At 49.9% G+C, this 17228-nt stretch overlaps 1 protein-coding gene across 5 annotated transcripts in view; it reads left to right on the top strand.

Annotated features, from left to right (window-relative positions):
* CACNB4 (calcium voltage-gated channel auxiliary subunit beta 4) overlaps positions 1 to 17228 on the top strand; it is a 65007-nt gene that overhangs the window by 30289 nt on the left and 17490 nt on the right. For 4 of the 5 annotated variants that reach the window (XM_032189740.1, XM_032189741.1, XM_032189742.1 and 1 more), the window contains 7 exons: positions 8422 to 8541; positions 8892 to 9014; positions 10947 to 11077; positions 12994 to 13070; positions 13446 to 13465; positions 13575 to 13655; positions 15502 to 15560. In XM_032189740.1, coding sequence (XP_032045631.1) covers positions 8422 to 8541; positions 8892 to 9014; positions 10947 to 11077; positions 12994 to 13070; positions 13446 to 13465; positions 13575 to 13655; positions 15502 to 15560 — 611 coding nt within the window. Of the gene's footprint in view, positions 1 to 8421; positions 8542 to 8891; positions 9015 to 10946; positions 11078 to 12993; positions 13071 to 13445; positions 13466 to 13574; positions 13656 to 15501; positions 15561 to 17228 lie in introns of those variants that run through there. The other variant, XM_032189745.1, reaches the window with a different exon arrangement.

Here is a 17228-nt window from a genome sequence, read left to right as displayed (position 1 = left end):
ACCACGTTTAAGAACATTTAACAAAGTTTAGCTCTGCTACTCCCTTCTGAATGTCTTACGTCGCTTGCTTCCTGGCTTTGAGTCCAGTTTGCACCTTCTGGTTGTAAAACCAACTTGTGTTTAGATACAGGTATTGATCTCAGTGCATTGCTGTTTCTGCTTGTGCCAGGCAGGCAGAGTGGAAAGGGTTTGGGACGATGCAGGGAAAGCTCTTTCCCTGGCACTTCGGTCTGTCTCTGCCCAGACATTTTCTCAAGGCTTTTGGCTATTATCTGTGTTCTTTCTGAGCCTCTCATTTTGCACTATTGTTTTCTGCGAAGGGGGAGGAGAGCCTGGTGCTGCGTGCGCTCTCCAGATGAAACTGCATCAGCATGGCAGAAACGTTCTGCCCACAGCTTCAGGGTTGCATCTGGTCCCGTGGATGTCGTGTGTGAAGCTCTGTGCTTCACGGGAAGACGTGTTTGGCCTCGGTACCGAAATCCACACACACAAACCCCGTTTGTTCTGTTGTCTGCAGGGGGAGGCTCTTCTGGTCGGAGCTTTGTTACTCGCTTCCTCTGCAGGCAAGTGCTAGCTGCTGGGTGGGAGCACACACCCTGAGGGAGGTGAATCGGCCCAGGTATTTTGTGTCTTCCTTCATTAACAGAAATTTAATCTGTGAACGGTTGGTGAGATCTGTTTGGCATTAGAGCTCCCTATTTCACAGAGCTATTACCAGAGCTCGGCTCCCCTTCCCTTGGCTGCTCCCCTCTCCTACAGAAAGAGGAAGCTCAGGCTGTGTCCTCGCAGTAACGACAAGCGCAGCCCCAACGTCCCGATTCCTGCTGCTTTCTTCTGCTGTTAAATAATTCCTGCCCTCGGCTGCATCCTCCCAGCCCACCTGCAGTGGCTGCGTCGCTCCGGGAGCTGCCGGTTGCCAGCAGCTGGAAGGTGGCTGCCGGCCTTCCCCCCCCACCCCTCTTCAGGAGGAAATTCAGCGGCGGTTTCCCGAGCGGCCGCCTGCCTGCTGGAGCCGTGCTGCAGTCTCGGGGGATCCCACGGGCCGCTCTTTTATTTTTTCTTCCTTTTTATTTTCCTCCTCTCTCCTAGAGCGAGTCGCGCTCTGCCATGGCTCTGGCTTGCCGCGGTGCTGCTGACACCGAGCCCGCACGGCGCTGAGGCTGCCAGGACGAGGCAGAGCCTGCTCCTTCCCTCTGCTCCGGCCAAAGCTGCTCCTCCCCACGGCTCAGCAGGGTTTTTCCCCAATCCCGGCCCCATTGCTGGGCAGGGGGTAGGGGAAGCGTGCCTCCCAGGGGAGCTGGGCATTCTGCACTTGTTGCTGCACGCTGCTGCAGAGCTGGGCACAAACCCTGCTGCAGGAGCCTCCCTTGGTGCCAGCAGCACCTGGACCTGCAGGGAGCGGCGGGGCATGGAGATGTGATGCTCGGTGACATCCCCAGCACCGCGTGCCACCGGGCCAAGTGCCTGTGCTGGGAGCAGCGCTGGCCCTGGCAGGTCTCACACAGGCTCCAGTGATGGCTTTCGGTCACGTGCATTCAGTGAGCAGCACAAAGAAAGTGTTTAAAAACTTGGTGTATTTTTTTTCCCCTCAAGACTCCATTACCAGTGTACCAGAGTACCAGAAGCAAGGCCGGAGGGGAGGGCTGGCCACTGACACCCTGCCCCCTGCGGAGCCCCAGCAGCATAGGAAGAGCTCAGTGGGGTGCTGCCAAGGGCTGGGTGCAGATGTAACCAGCAAAATGCTTCATTTAAGGCTCTAGATGGAGTAACCGTTAATATTTGCATCAGTGTTATTAGAGGCTGTGTCTGTGTGTTCATCCCCAAGTGTCCCCTGCCCTCGGAGGTAAATAGGATCACCCGGCTGACACAGACGACCCCTAGCAGCCAGCAGGGTCCTGGGAGTTCCCCACGAGTGAACCTTTGTAGACCCTTGACCAGGCTTTGACTTCGCTCTAGCACCATATTCATTCCCTGCCTTTTTGGGCACATCTGAGCACAGATTTATAGGCCGTTAGCAGAACCTTTGCCAGCAGAGACATTTTTTGAACAGACGTACCTTTTGTAGAATATCCCAAAATAACAGCAAAAGCTTTAGGCCAAAATAAGGGGTTTAAACCTTGTCAAGTTTTTGACAGCTTTCCCTCCTGACAAGGCATTTCCCCCTCTTTCAGCACAGAACAACACCCAGGTGCTTAACGTCGTGCTGTCTGCTGCTCCTGTACAGTCGTGTTACGGTGAGAATTGACAGAGCAGGGGCTTTTGGCACAGAGCAGGACCTCGGGGCCTGCCTCCTGCATTGCTTTTGCCAGATCCTGGAGGCTGTGGATGTGACAGTGACTCGTAGAGAAGCTTTGCTCTTGGTGCTGGCAATAAGAAGTGTTAAACCGGTGTTTCTTCCCCGGGTTGATGACAGCAGTTAGGTCCCATAAAGTGCCGCTCCAACACTACGCGGGCAGGTGAGCGCAGGGTGCCCCTTCACTTCTGTTTTGCTCTCTGCACGTTCAGTTTGCAGACCGCAAGCTTTTGGGGAAAGGAGTTGCTATTTACGGAGTGCGTAGTGCTTGGAAAACCTTTGGAGGGCTTTGGAGGAAGGTATTTCTAGTGGCGTGCCCTCGCTGTGAATCCTGCAGCTGGGTGATCTCAGTGCAGTCCTTGCTGCAGGACAAACGGGATCCTAGCAGCTCGAGCAGGGTCCTGGGAAAAGAAAGAGCGGAAAACAGAAAGGAAATAAAAAAGTAATGTGCTCTGGTCGCAAGCTGAATTTGTTAGTGCTTAAAACTGTTCCTAGGCATCTGAGTTTGGAGGCTTGTGGAGGCGAAAAGGCAGCTGCTGGGAAGCTGCGGGGACATTTGGGGTCCTGCTTCGTGCCCCACGAGCCCGTGGGCAAGCGGCAGAGCCGGCGTCGGTGAGCGCGTGCTCTTCTAAATCAGCCTGGTGACGTCCTCGGGCAGCTCAGGCTGTTCGAACCGCTCCTGCTTGGGAAGCAGAGAGGAATATTCGGGGCTATTTTGGTTGTTCCAAGCCCGATGGTGTGGGAAGTGGTGGCACCGCGCTAGAAGGAAATTGGGACGCTGTAATCCTAGAGCTCCTTACAGAGGGTTGTGTGCCTGGGTTGAACGGGAAAAGCAGGCGCTGAAGGCAGGTGGGATCCCACCGACAGTGGGGTCTCGGGGAAAATTCCCCTTCGTGTCTCCTGCTTGTCATATTTCTCATTTTTTATGGCGTTGAACATTCCTGCTGCGGGGAACTGCAGAGGCAGGGGGGTTCTTGAAAAGCCTGGCAGTGCTTGGGGGCAATATTTGTCTCCTCCGTTCCCGAGGCTGAGAACCATTTGTGCCCTCGTGCTGGGGACAAGCGCAGGGCCCCCTGCCAGCAGAGTTTGGTTGGGATAACCATGCATTTCCTCTGGCTGCCCCGTTATGACCAGGTGTCAGAAAACCCCCTGGGAGCAGCTCCCCCAGAGCCTTGCAAACATCACTCGCTGCTTTCAAGAGCCACAGTAATTAAGAACAAATAAAGCCCCATTTTTAAACGTTGCAGCTTTTGCTTGGTGCCTTTCATCACTGGAAAAACACCTTTTTTTTTTTTTTTCCTGCTGTGGGCCTCCTGAATAGCTCTCCTGGAAAAGAGGGCCCAGCTGCAGAGATTAAAGCAAAATCCCGAGCAGAGGTGTGCAGCTCTCCATTCAGTCGTCCCTCTAAGCACAGGCAGTGGGAACAAATGCAGATCAGAGCCCTCCCAGACAGCCACGAGCTCTTTCATGGCTCACACAGCAACAAAAAAAGGCGTTTGTAAAGTTGCTGTCCTGCTCGAACGTGGTGGTGCAGGCACAATTTTAGAGAAGAGCCATCCGAGCCGTCTGCCATCTCTCTGGTATCAATCCTCCTCATTCAGTTCGCTTGGATTTATGGTCGTTTGGGTCAAAAATAATAATAATAAAAAAAAAAAAGGGTTACTTTGGAGGGATGGAAAAAGAATACGGGGATGTTCACATCTGTCATCCTGCACTTCTGTGGGCGCTGTAGGCAGACGTTTCAGTCCTCCCATCACAGGAAGGTGATGCTGGCAGTGCTGCAGGGCACGCACAGCCCCTCTCCTGGGGCTCCGTGCCAGGCAGGGACGTGGAGCTGAGGGCCTGCAGCACGGGGGCTCTGCCAGCACCCCAGGACAGCCTCAGCCTGGGCTTCCCCGTGGTCCCCGTGGGTCGTGAAGCTCTGAGCTTCTGCACACAGCAGCAGGTGAACGTGTGCTGTCGTGCACGTGAGGCAGCCGGCTGTGCCGTGAATGCTCATTTGAAGAGCCCAGCGCTTTGGCAGTAAGTGTATTTATTACTGGTGCTTCTTTTTTATTTTTTTTACGAGTGTTTTTAGATGTAAAAACACAATCTGTGCTGAGCTGAGGGCTGCTCGAGAAAGGAGATGTGACTGCGAGATCTCAAATTCAGGAAAAGAGATCATGAAAAGAACTAGCAGAACAGTTGCCCTATTTTCTAATAATTAGCATTCACAAAGAAGCAACATGTTCTAACTACCTAGTAATTTCCAAATTGCTGAGACACCTAATGAGTTGTCTTAAATAAATTTACCAAACATATCGGAGGAACTAATTACCGAGCCTTTCATTCTGAAATCCCAGCCCAAGGCGCAGTGGCCATGCAGCTGGCTCGTGTCGGTGGCTGTTCAGCGAGCAAATGGTCTGGTTGGGAGCTGAACCTTGTCCTCTGGACCTCCCATGGCACATCCACATCCTCTGCTGGGCACGGAGCTGTGACAAAGTCCTGCTGGAATCCATCCATACAGCTCTGCTGGGCCCAGCTCTGCAGAGCCTTGCTGCTGGGATCAGCCCCTCGGGTTCCTTGCCGTGACAGCTTGCAGGGGGCCAAGTCGCACAGGAGCTTTTGTGCCCAGGGAGCAAAAGCCGAAAAGACAAAGGTATGAGCAACACACCCCTTCCTCTCCTGGCCCAGGTGCAGTCCCTGGGGTTGTGGTGGCTCCCCAGGACCTGTTGTAGGGCACCGAAGCCTCCGCAGGGTGCAGCAGCCCTCGGTGCCTCCCTGTTCCCATCCCATAGCCCGGTGCTGAGGATGGGGCCTTGGCCGTGCCGGGGGAGTTGTGCAGCCCGCAGATTGCCTGGCCCCAGGCTCACTGCCGCGTGGCAGCGTCCTCCTGCCAAAGGAACAGATCCCCATGGCTCTGCTTTCACCTCTTAATTACATCACCTGCCGGTAATTACATTGGGCTGCCTGCTCTGAGCGCCAGCACCAGGTGAGCACCAACTGCGGGCAGCGGCAGTACCCCAGGGCAGTCAGAAAGCTGCAGTTTGGGTTTGTGCCGTGTCTTGCCTTGGAGTATTTTGTTTTCCCAGTTACCCAACTTCTGCTCAGCCTGTTAGAGTGAAAAAGGGTGAACGTTCCCCGCCGAGGAGCTCTGGCAGGTAGGAGAAGCTGCCTTGTGCGCTGCAGCCGTGTGCACCCTGCGGATAGGAAGTACAGGGGGAGCAGATTTTTGGCTTCTTTCACCTATTGCATGAATAGAATCAAGACCTAACAATGCTTGGCTTCCAAAACCTTACAGCCATACATTTCTTTAGAAAAAAAATGTCTCCGGTCCCCAAGTGACTGTAGTGCCCGTTCTCTGTTCCTGAGCAGTTCTGACCACCCGGTCGGGGAGCACGGGGACTGCCACCAGAGCTCCTGGGCAGAGACGTGCCCGGTGCCTGCAGGTGGCCAACGCTGCCCTGGTGTTCACGGGGAAGGCAGAAGCTTTCTCTCTGCTCAGGGTTCAGTTTCAGAAATGCTTCCTGGAGCACCCTAAATCTTCTCCAAAGAGCCTGCCTGTCACCTGGCTTAGTGGAGCCTCTAATGGATTGCTGCCTTAACTGCACGAGCTGCCTGACAGAGCATCGCACGCCACGGCCGCTGAGAGAGCAATTCGGGTCTGTAGATTTCTGGCAGCTGGAAAAAATTATTTGCAGCCTCACTGAAGTCTTTTTTTCACCTCCTGAGACACTACCAGCTAAAAGTTGATGTTTTCTTCCACCCTTCCCATCAGGGAGAGGACCTGGCTGGCTGCTGTTGTCCAGGAGCAGGGGCCCAAAACCACCGGGGTTTGCCCTGCCCAGCCCCGCAGCCAGCTCGGCCCGTGCCCTGCAGCAGACCCGGCAGCGGGCAGGACTGCTCAGCTGCCAGGATTTTGTAGTTGCTGAATAAATAGACCTGCTGTTCCCTCTGCTTTGGCCAAAGTACGCGATTTCCCTCCCATTTTGGGGATTGCTTCAAACCTCAGCGTTTGTGTCAAAGCTGAATTGTGCTAATTGACGGGAGAGGGAAATGAATGAGGGAGAAGATCAGTAATAAATCGCAGGAGAAAAAATGAACTCACAGAAGCCTAAATAAAATGGCTGTGAGATGTGAAACAAACCTTGCATTGCCTTGGCAGCAGAGCACAGCGCTCGGGGGTGCCCACGGAGTCGGGGGGCACTTGCAAGGGCGAAGGAGCCGTGCTCTTGGTGGCAAAGAGAGCCGTGCTCGGTGCCTTGCTCTAACCAAATGTGGCACTCACGTTCCTGGGCCTGTGCTGCTGTGCTCGCCTCGGGCTGCTTTTTCATCCATCTCTCCACGATTTGCAAATCTGTGCCTTGTCCTGCGGCTCCCCATCCCAGGAGGCACGGTCCCGGGGCTGCACCTTGCAGCCAAGCCCCTTGGCACTGGCTGTGACCCGCAGGAGCAGCGGCCCTGCCATCAGCGCTGGGGAGCAGCCCGGGGAAGCCTCGCGGCGTCAGCTCCTTGGGAGAAGGCTCCTGGCTTCTGACAGCAGAAAGTAGGTCAGTGCTCAGGCAGAAACATCTAAAAACCAGGGTGGGAAGCTGTGCATCACGCAACAGTGTTATTGCTGCTGACTTCCTTGGCAGCCCTGCACTGAGCCCAGCCAGGGGACGAGCAGATTCGTCGGTGTGTGCCCGTGCACGTGTGGTCACCGTGTGTGCCTCACAGGCACCTCCTGCACCTCCCTGTGTGCCTGGAGCTGATATCTCTCCTCCCGGAGCCCTGCTCCATCCACCTTTCGGCACGGGGCAGGGACTGGGGCAGAGGAGCAGCACAACGCCAGTGCTGGTGGCTCAGCCTCAGGCCTCGAACACGCCAGCGTGTGCTGAGCTCCTGGGGCACCTTCCCATTTATTATCTGGACACTGCCATTGCTTTTCCTTCTTCCTGCTGCTGCTGAAGCCTCGCTGCCTGCAGTAAGAGAAGCGATGCCAGCAGCCAGGCAGCGCGGTGCCTGCTCGCAGCGTTTCGGGCAGCGATGGGCTGCTCGCGTGTCCTGTGCTCTCCTGGTGCCCTCCTGCTCTGCTGGTCCTTTTGCTCTGATTGCCTTGAACAATGCTGGCTCCTGCACGGAGGGCAGCTGTAATTTTAGGGCTGGAATATTTGATGGCATGGATTTAGCCTCCCCGGGTATATCGGGGTCCCCTTCAGGTGCTGAGCAGGGGCGTCCTGCTGCCCGGCCGTGGGGGCTGGCTCGCTTTGCACTCTCTCTGCAATAACGAGGGAAAGTGGTGGTGTACACGGAGAGGAGAGGAGGGATGTTGACTTCTGTGGCAGGTTGCAGAGAACACGTGTCCCTGTGCTGCAGGATATGAAGTGATTTAAGAAGAAAAAACACATTTGAAAGGCACGATGCTGTACTGTGGCTCTTGTGAGGGACACCTGGGCTTAGGACAGGTGTCACTCGCTGCGTGGGACACCGGAGTCCTGTTGCTTTGTACCAAGAGGAGAGGTTGCTCTGCAAACCTGCCCTGCTGCCACGCACCCCGAGGGCTGTCCAGGGAGGAGGTGTAGCCGTGGCCATGCCTTATTGTCCCCGTGAGCAGTTACCCGCTGCTGCTGCTCGTACGTGCCGGTTTTATTCATACCACTGCTTAGCTTTTGTGTCGAGTAGCTTTTAGCACCGTGATTTTGCCATTTTTTGCTCCTGAGCAGAGAGCAGAGCTTCGTGTGAGTGCAGCACACAGCAGGAGGAAGGTGCTGGCACAAGGGCACCGTATTTACAGGGAGGGGTGGCTCCAAGCAGGCTTTATAGCACCTGAATTGCGTCTGTGTGACCTAGCCCCTGGCAGTCTCCAGTCTAAGGCTGACCAACAGGATTTCAGTGTTATAAAGACTTCTGTACCGTGCCTGCAGCTGAGCTGGATGTGACCCAGTGCGAAGGGATTCCTTGAAAGTGGGGAGAGGCTTTTCTTGGGGGTTTGCCTTTGGCTAAGGCAAAGCCATGTTACTTCTCTTGTAAATTCTGCAGAAACAAGAAGTAAAACCCACACAGCAGAATTACAAAACCAGTATTTTAAAGGTATTTTACGTACCTGTCTGGGGAGGGGGCTCCTATTTCTTACATCTGTTTTCTTAGCGACGTGTTTTTCTTTTCAGGGCTCAGCGGATTCGTACACAAGCAGACCCTCAGACTCTGATGTGTCTTTGGAAGAAGACAGGGAAGCAATCCGCCAGGAAAGAGAACAGCAAGCAGCTATACAACTCGAGAGGGCGAAGGTGCACTCTTGTAAACTTTTCTAATAGCTGAGTTAGGTGGCGCTTATCCTTTGCCTGGTGTTAAAATTCACACTGCTGGTTTATAGTGACGATGGTATCTTTGGAAGTAGGCTGTGAATCAAGTGCCATTACCTGCAAGCAAGGTGTGGGGGGAATATTCTGCAAATGTTCTCGTATAAAGGGGGTCTGCTTTAGTGAGCCGAACTCTGGTGGCTTGTATGAAATGATTAGGTCTGAATTGTGATGTGTTTGGCAAATATCCTGTGCTAGACTTCTGGTAATTGGATACAACAGATGAATGCTTGATTCAGAAAGTTTCTGCTGTTTGTGATGTCTGTTTCTGTTTGTAGTCCAAACCAGTAGCATTTGCTGTTAAGACTAATGTGAGTTACTGCGGTGCTCTGGACGAAGATGTTCCTGTCCCAAGCACTGCCATCTCTTTTGATGCCAAGGACTTCCTACACATTAAAGAGGTAAAACCAAGCGGTAGTTCGTCCTTTGTAGAGTCCCAGCACCCTGGGGTGCTTATCTTGCACTTTTTGAAGCTCGATGTCACTGATTTCCAGTTGCATTTTCATGTCACAGGAAGGAAACAGAACCTTGCTGTATTTTAAATCCCCTTCAACGTGGTAGGTTCAGACTCTAGTCAATGAAATCCAGTTTGTGATGAATCTGAAATTAAGTAATAGAAAGGGAGTCTGTCCATCAGGAAGGGGAGTAGCAGCAGTTTGCAGCCAGTCTTCATAAAGCACCAGAGAGGCTTGCAAGAGAGATGAGACTTAGAGTAATACAAGAAGAAAGGAAAATAAGGAAGAGGCTGCAGGACAAAAATGTACAAAAATAAGGAAAAAGGAAGGGGAATAAGCAGGCCCTGAATATGGCTTTAGCAGAGAAGAATACATCTTACTGCATGTTGAGCATATTTTCTGCAATTATTAATCTGAAGTGAGCCCTCAAAATTTGCATAACCCCTGTTGTGTTGTAGATCTGCACACAGGCTTGCAGCTTGCAAAACCATTTCTTTATCTCTGCGTTCTGGGGGTTTATTTGGGGTGTTTGTCTGTCTAATTTGTCTGTTTCTTTGAGCATTAGTCCATCATTGTTTCAAAGCACTGATCTCCCCGAGACTGGGCCTGTTTAGGAGGAAAGCCCCTGCTTCTTCATCTCTAGAGACAGAGATCGGTGCTGGAACAGAGGGGTTTGCTTTAAATTCTTTCTCCCTGAGAAGGACACAGGAGAGGCAGTTGATTTGCATGTTCCATTTTCTCAGTGAGCTGGAAACAGATGGAAGTTTGATATTTTTTTTAAAGATTTTTTATGTTATTTTTTGTTTAGCTTAGTTGTGGGCTGTTTTTTAAATACATATATTTGTGTGGAGTGGTGCTTCACCCCCTGTTGAGCAAGCGGGGCACTGTGAACTCTGCATCTGCCTCTCCGTGTGTGTAGACTTGGTTTTCCCCCTCCTCCTTGTTCCCCAGGGATGTGCTCTGTCCCATCCAGCACCACACCTGAGCTGCCCACCTCCTAAACCTGCTTCCCATCAGGGAAATGTCCTTTGCTAGCCCTCAGAGCTGGAAGCAAACAGCTGCCCTCGTTTCAGCAGAGACCGCTTGGACTAGAATAACCATGGCTCCAGATTTGAGAACACTGAACTAGGTAGAAGTAAGGTCGCCGTGCTGCCAAGAGGAACCATCAGCAGGAACTGCTGAGTTGCTATATTGAGAGCATGTCCTGCATGTCTCATCTGTCTCCTACAAGACTATACGTTACGTGCTTAAAAGATGAAGTGCAACAATTACTGACAGTGCAGAAGAAATCCTGGGCATGGCAACCAACAGGAGGGAGCTGTAGTCCTCCCACACGCTGAAGGCAGAGAATAGCAGATGGGAGGTGGTGACCTGCTGCACACAGCCCCGCTTCCCTTACTGCATCCTTGTTGTTCCTATTGTTCAGGTGTTCCCAGCACAGCCCTGATTCCAGTCTCATCTCTAGGGGCATCGCTCAGAAGTCCACGCCCTGCTGATAGAAGAAGGGTTGCCCAAAAAGTTGCCCAAAGCCCCGTCCAGCCTGGTTTGAATCTGGTCACCAGAAATGTCATTAAATCTCATCATTAAATCTCATCACACTCAGCACCTCAGCTGGTGGCACCAGAGGAAAGGTCACAGCAGGGTGTGTTGGGGCAGTTAACAGATAAGCAAGTGCTGTCACTGCTACGCAGCTCTCCACTCTCTAGCTGTAGGTATCAGCCTTCCAGGCACTGCCCAGCACCTTTTAACTTCATTTAATCTGTGCAGATTGTCCAGTACTCTGACTTCAGTGCCGAGTTAAGAATTGTGGATAACAAAATGAGGGAGTTTTGGACGTGAAGCATTTGATCTGAAGCCAGTAACCTTTCTGTGTTCCAGAAATATAATAATGACTGGTGGATAGGAAGGCTGGTCAAGGAGGGCTGTGAGATTGGCTTTATTCCAAGCCCGCTTAGACTGGAGAATATCCGCATTCAGCAGGAGCAGAAGAGAGGACGTTTCCATGGCGGGTAAGAGTGCTGTAACCTTTTAAAATAATTTAAAATCGTTTCTGACACCGGACAATATTTTTCAAAGGTCACTTGATTCTTTTTTATTGCCGTGTATCCGAATGAGTGTTTGATTTGCGATTCCAAATGAAAATACCTATTTGCAGAGAACAGGCATGTTAGAAGTTGACTATGAGAAACAAGGAAAAAATTGTATCAGCTTTAGAAAAGATAAATTAAACGAGGAGTGGTAACAACAGAAATTTCTGAAGGGCTAGAGAGTTTTATGTCCCTGGGAGTTTACATCAAGCCTTTGGTGCTCAAAGGCTGCCAGCTTTTTATCCCAACTCTCATATTCTCAAGGTTGTGGGTTTTTTCTTTTTTCCCCCCTCCATTTTGGCCAGAACCAGACTTTTCAAACATCCTAGAGATGAATCTGGCGTTCAGCTTCCCTCCTCTTCATCTTCCAGCCTGACCCTTCTGTGTGTCCACACTGCTAGACCTGGAGATAGCAAATCCATGGAAAAATACAAACTTGCTCACAGGTCGAGGAAGTAAAACTGATTTCCCTTAGTCTCAATTTGGACATTGCAGGCTCTCTCTTCTATTGGCTGAATACACAAAATGCTTTTAAAAAATCATTATTTTACTAGTGGCATCTATTCCCTCTAATTTAAAATGAAAACTAAATGTTCACGCAAGGAGAACAGAAACTTTAGTACGGCAGAGTAAAGACAGGTGAACCATTTGAATCTAGACCTAGTATGGAGCAGCAAGAGGAGCACAATTTAGCCTGTATAGCACTGTCAGGGAATTAATACACTTAGTCAAGGTCAGGAATGATTTCAAGTATAAACCATCTGGGGAAATATTTTTAGAATGATCGAGCAGCATTAACTGTGCTTTTTTTCAAGTTGCTTTTACAATTTCTGGAATAGCTTCAGAGAAAGGCAGTGTTTCAGTGTATCTCAGGGAAAGAGGGGTATCAAATTGAGTGTTCAGGATCCTGGTTTGGATGTGGCGTGTTAGCAGAAGGATGCTCTGCTTGTGTGACCGGGCATGACTGCACCAAATCTCCAATTCCTGCAAAGATTCGTCTCATCTCATCTATGGAGAATATTGGGAATAAAATCAAGTATAAAGAAGGAGAAACATTATAAAAGAGGATTGTAATGAAGGATGGTGAGATCATTTATTTTTGAGCACCTTCATTAGATATGGCCACATAGTATCTGTACCTTAGGATCTCTTGAAATGCTGTGACTACCTGTGCTAATGAAGGCTCTAAGTGATGAAGAATTATAGTTTTTCCTGAACAAGGCAGTAAAAAGTTACCTATGAAAGAGGGTGTCTAGAGTCCTGAAGCACAGTAACTATCGCTAGTGATTATTTGCAGTATCATGAGTGTTGCAGCAGTGTCTAGGATATGCGTGCAGAGGATTTGCCAAGCTTACCAGGGGTGAACAATCCCTACTTCGGAGAGCACGTGGCAGGAAAGCAAGGACCAAACTGGTTTGGAGTAGCATCCCCTTGCTGCTCAGGGTGCATGGAACACAAAATACTGAGTGCTGTGCTGAGGACTTGCTGCCTGTACCGAGCTGCTGTGCCTCGTGCAGTCACCAGGTTGCTTCAGCAGCCCTCCTGTGGCCGCCTTGAGCTTTCCTGAGAGCTTTGCTCGGTCAGCACTGGGACCTGCACTCCCCTCGCAGCTCCTCTGGACACAGGGGTCTGCTTAGTTACAGGCTCTTCGCTTTCCCCGTGCCCCTGCCTTCACTGCTCCCTGCAGAGGAAGCTTTCTCACAGTGTGAGTAGGGGTGAAGACTCTCTCATTTACTGTGTAGTTTCTCATGGGGCAGTTTTCTTAGCTGCTGCCTCCAACCTCACAAGTTCACATCTCTGGATACCTGGTGCTAATGGGGCTCTATCTGCTGCCATAGGAAATCGAGTGGAAATTCTTCTTCAAGTCTTGGAGAAATGGTTTCTGGCACATTTCGAGCCACGCCCACATCCACGGGTAAGGCAGAATTTTATTTAAGGAAACTCTTGCTATTTCTAATACTTCTATTTTAAAAATCATATATGGAAAGTGCATGTTTTCCCTCTTTGCTGACTTATTAAGATGTTCTGCTGAAAAGTGCTTGCATGCGGAGGTGGAGAAAGACATCTATTTCTAGACATGCAGTAGTTGCTAAGGGACTGGGGAAAAAAGAAGAAATCTCAGGAAAAGGGGCAGCTCCCCCCAGAACGGAATGAGTGACCAATTTAGATAGAGCTGATGAAGAGCAAGGTACATTGAGGGAAATGAAAAGTGCCTTGAGAAAGGGATTTTTGTTTGCAAGTTGTTACGCACAGCGTGTGTTTTAACCAAGTTCTTTATTTGGTCTTTTAGCAAAACAGAAACAAAAAGTGGTAAGTAATGCTTCTGTTTTCATTTTGTTTTATTTATTCCTAATACATTAATTCCTAGAATTTTCATCTGCTTTGGTTAACGATCTAAAGGGATGTTTTCTTCCTCTAGACAGAACATGTTCCCCCGTATGACGTAGTCCCATCGATGAGGCCTGTCGTCTTAGTGGGTCCGTCCCTGAAAGGTTACGAGGTGGGTATTCCAGGTGCTTGCACTTGATGTTTTCTTCTGTTAACGTTTTCTTGTCCATTGTTTGCCTTAGTACCTTTGCTGTGTTGCCCAATTAATTAACTAGGCTTCCATATACATAAAAAATTTTAGTCAAACTAGCAGATGCTCTGAATTTAATTAGCCAACATTTTGAAGGAAGTTCCCCTGTAAGGTTATTGGTCTCCTTTTTTCATTTAGGAAAACTTTGTCTTCTCATGAAACTTGGTGCTGGCAAATGCAACAGCTGGAGTGCTGTAGCATGGTTGCTCTCCAGCACCTGCAACTGACTGTCATTGCAGCATGTTCTCTTGATGTTTATATTTTCCAGATTACTAGCATACTGAAATATATACATACGGAAACCTTTAGCCCTTCTAAATTACTTGCCTCTCTTCAACTTGGGAGTAGGTATGATAGATAACGAGTATAGATAAGCAGGAGACCCATTTTTCAAGGTAGCTGCAGATTCAGAGGAGCATTTAACACCTGCTAAATGAACACAGGCTTTTAGCAGGGCATTTTGGTGAACTTACCCATCTGTTAAGTGTTTTGCTGAATTAGGACCTAAATGAACGTGAACATAAAATCAAAGCTACACTTCATTTAGTTTAATTAATGTTGTTAGTACTTTATATGATATTATTAAGCATCGGAATGGCTCTTTTATGAAGATGGCAGCAATGTACTATTGTTAGCGTAATGCAGTGTTCTTACATCATTATTTTTTTGTAAGAATGATTTAAAGTGTAGATTAGAGAGCAGGAATTAGGTACTTCATTTTCTACTGTCTGCCTTCTAATTTTGTGGCGACATTTCTTGACAGGAGTAACTGTCATGCATTGATTTTTACGGTGCTGCACCACAGGTTAATTTGCCTAGGAGCTCTCAGGTTTGGAGGGGAGAGAGGCCGTTTGTTAAAAACATACCTCTCTACAGATATGTTCCCCTCTTTGTGTAAGAAAATAATCCTAAACAATACTAAACATGACATCTGGAACATCGAAAGGTGTGTAAAGGGTACCGCGGTTAGGGTATTAATTTGTTTCAAATTTTGTTCCACGTAGCAGAAACACACTGAGCTTCCTTTGCAACCTATATGGGAAAGTTCTCTTCACGATTTTTTTCCTTCTGGCTAAATTCTGTAAGAACCTCTTTGAAAGATAGCATGGGAGAATTAAACTGCCAGAGGCCTGGGGGCTTTTTCTAGGCTGGCAGCTAATCAGTGTCACTCAGAGCCCTACTGGAAGGGACAGGGAGCCCAGGCAGGGAAGGAGGTGACATCTGCTGTTGGGGCTGAACGTCTCTCAGATGTTTCCCATGTACAGGAATGGAAAATCTTTTTTTCCTTCTTGTAGGCCTTTCTGAGAGTAGTTTTGCTCTTCTCTTAGAGCAGTCATCCAACACAACAGATCTTCTATCTGGAGTCTTAAGCAAGTTCTAGTAACATTACAGGAGGGAAAAAAAAAAACAACAAATGATCTGTTGGACCCGAAAAGTCCCATAAGTTTCTGACATATGCTGAAGCCTGCTGGGAAGGGTCGTGCTGTGCGAGGTGGTGAGGTGTCTCCTAATGCCTCCGTGCTAACGAAGGCAGGAGCAGGGTGACAGTTCTCACATCCTCCAGGCTGCGTTACTGAGAGTGAGTCAGGAAACCTGCAGGTATTTATTGCAACGCTTGCTGCCGAGAGCATGATGATTAAATGATTGCTGCCTATAAAAGGTATTGATTGTTGGCAGTATCCTTACCTTTTACTTACTTCTCTTCTTGCTTTTGACTTCTTTTTCTCCCTGTCAATCCTCCCTGTTCAATTTTCCTCACCTCTGCAAGGTGACTGACATGATGCAGAAAGCTCTCTTTGACTTCCTGAAGCACAGGTTTGATGGGAGGTGAGAAACACTGTCCTTCCCTTGCTTTGTTCCCCACGTGTTACTAATGTTTTAGCGATTTTTTGAATGTAAGAAGCCTGATGCATGTTCAAAACTGATTTACCAGCTTTGTACCAACACTGAAATGCAGCCAGCTTTGGGGTGGAGAGCAGCTAGTGTATTACCAGAAGTGCATGTGTCTGCAAATCTGCTGTCTGGAGTAGGATTTCTCAGGTTTAAGCGAATAGTTTTGCCTCTGTGTCTTGTCAGAGTGAAGTTACAGGAGAAACCTGGATGGGAGGTGACTGGGGGACATGGGAAGAGTGCCAAAACCACTTTAAAGATGGCATTACCAGGCTTGGGGTTTCAGAGCTGCCCTGGGAAGCAGGCCGTGCCCTTGTACAACCAGGAGCAGGGTGAAGCACAGGATGTGGCAGCTTGCAGTTCAATTTGTCGTGGTTCTGAGCTGTTTCTGCACCCTGTCAGCACAGCCTCTCCCCACTGCAGAGCAGTACAGCTGGGCTGGCTTCACTGCAGGTCGCTGCAGGAGCTGTGGTGCACGATTGTGTTAGGGGTAGGGAGGGAAGCGTGGCGTGTGCTCCCTTTAGCTGGTGGCACACGGGAACTGGAGACTGTAGGTGATCTCAAGTTACCAGGACAGGATTGCTGGGAATATCCCCTTTACGAGGTGGATTTTTGTACCCTGTATGAGAATGTGCTCGGCAGAGACCTGAGCCCCAGAGATCAGCAGCAGGACACGTGTAACGCCCTCCGAGCACCCGTTTAGGCTGCCCGAGCTGCTGGGAGGTAGGGTCACACCTTGCCTTGCTCTGCTCTGGGTTGTCCCACTGTGCCCTTTTGTTGTAAGTCCTACTGCTGGTAGCTAGATTGACACCTAGATCAAGCAGAAGCGTGGAATTTAAACCTTTAGATAAAACAATTGAGTTCCTATTCTGGAACCTCAGCTGCTTCTCTGCCAGCTTTTCTGGCTTTGGGGTCTTCCCCCCGCCAGCCTTCTGGTTTGCTTTGTGTTTTTTCCATCTGTGCTGCAGTTTTGCAGCAGGTCCGTGGTACCAACACAGGGAAAAGGCTTCAGGACGACCTGAGCTAGCAGCGCTCCTTCCCTGCCCCTTCGTGTGCTCGTCTTCTGTCAGCTCCTTTTCTGTACCCGTGACAGCCTCTCCTGGCCAGGGAAGGAAACGAACAGCCCGAGGGCTGCGCTGTGCAGCCGGGCTGAAAGGAGCCTGCTGGAGCTCAGCTGCTGCAAGGCGCTCAGGGACCGAGCTGCAGAGCCTTCAGCAGCATCCTTCTCTAACCGCCTTCTATTTAGTTGCTGTTGCAAAGAGCAAGCCAGACTACATACACGCTAAATGTAAGGCAGCAAAGGCACAGGTTTTCCTTAACATCTTCCAGCAGCAGTGACAGGTGGCATTACCTGTCCCTCGGGAGAATGAAACGCTTCCTGTGGCTGTGCTGTGCTAGACCAGGTGCAGCAGGTGAGCACAGACAGCCTGCCCTGCGGTACACTGCTCAGGCACCAGCACAGATGGGGGAGCCTCCTGAGTCAGAGGTGGGGCCCAGACCCTGCTGTGTTTTAGCAGCTTTAGCCCCATGACCCATTAATTTATTGCAGTCCTTTTAAACTCATTTATATGTTTTGTTCTTACTGCATTTGCTGGCAGTAAATTT

Source organism: Aythya fuligula, chromosome 6, assembly GCF_009819795.1.
Source record: "Aythya fuligula isolate bAytFul2 chromosome 6, bAytFul2.pri, whole genome shotgun sequence".
Classification (NCBI taxonomy): Eukaryota; Metazoa; Chordata; class Aves; order Anseriformes; family Anatidae; genus Aythya; species Aythya fuligula.
The sequence above is the reverse complement of the archived record's forward strand: the minus strand, read 5'-3'. Positions and strand labels throughout refer to the sequence as shown.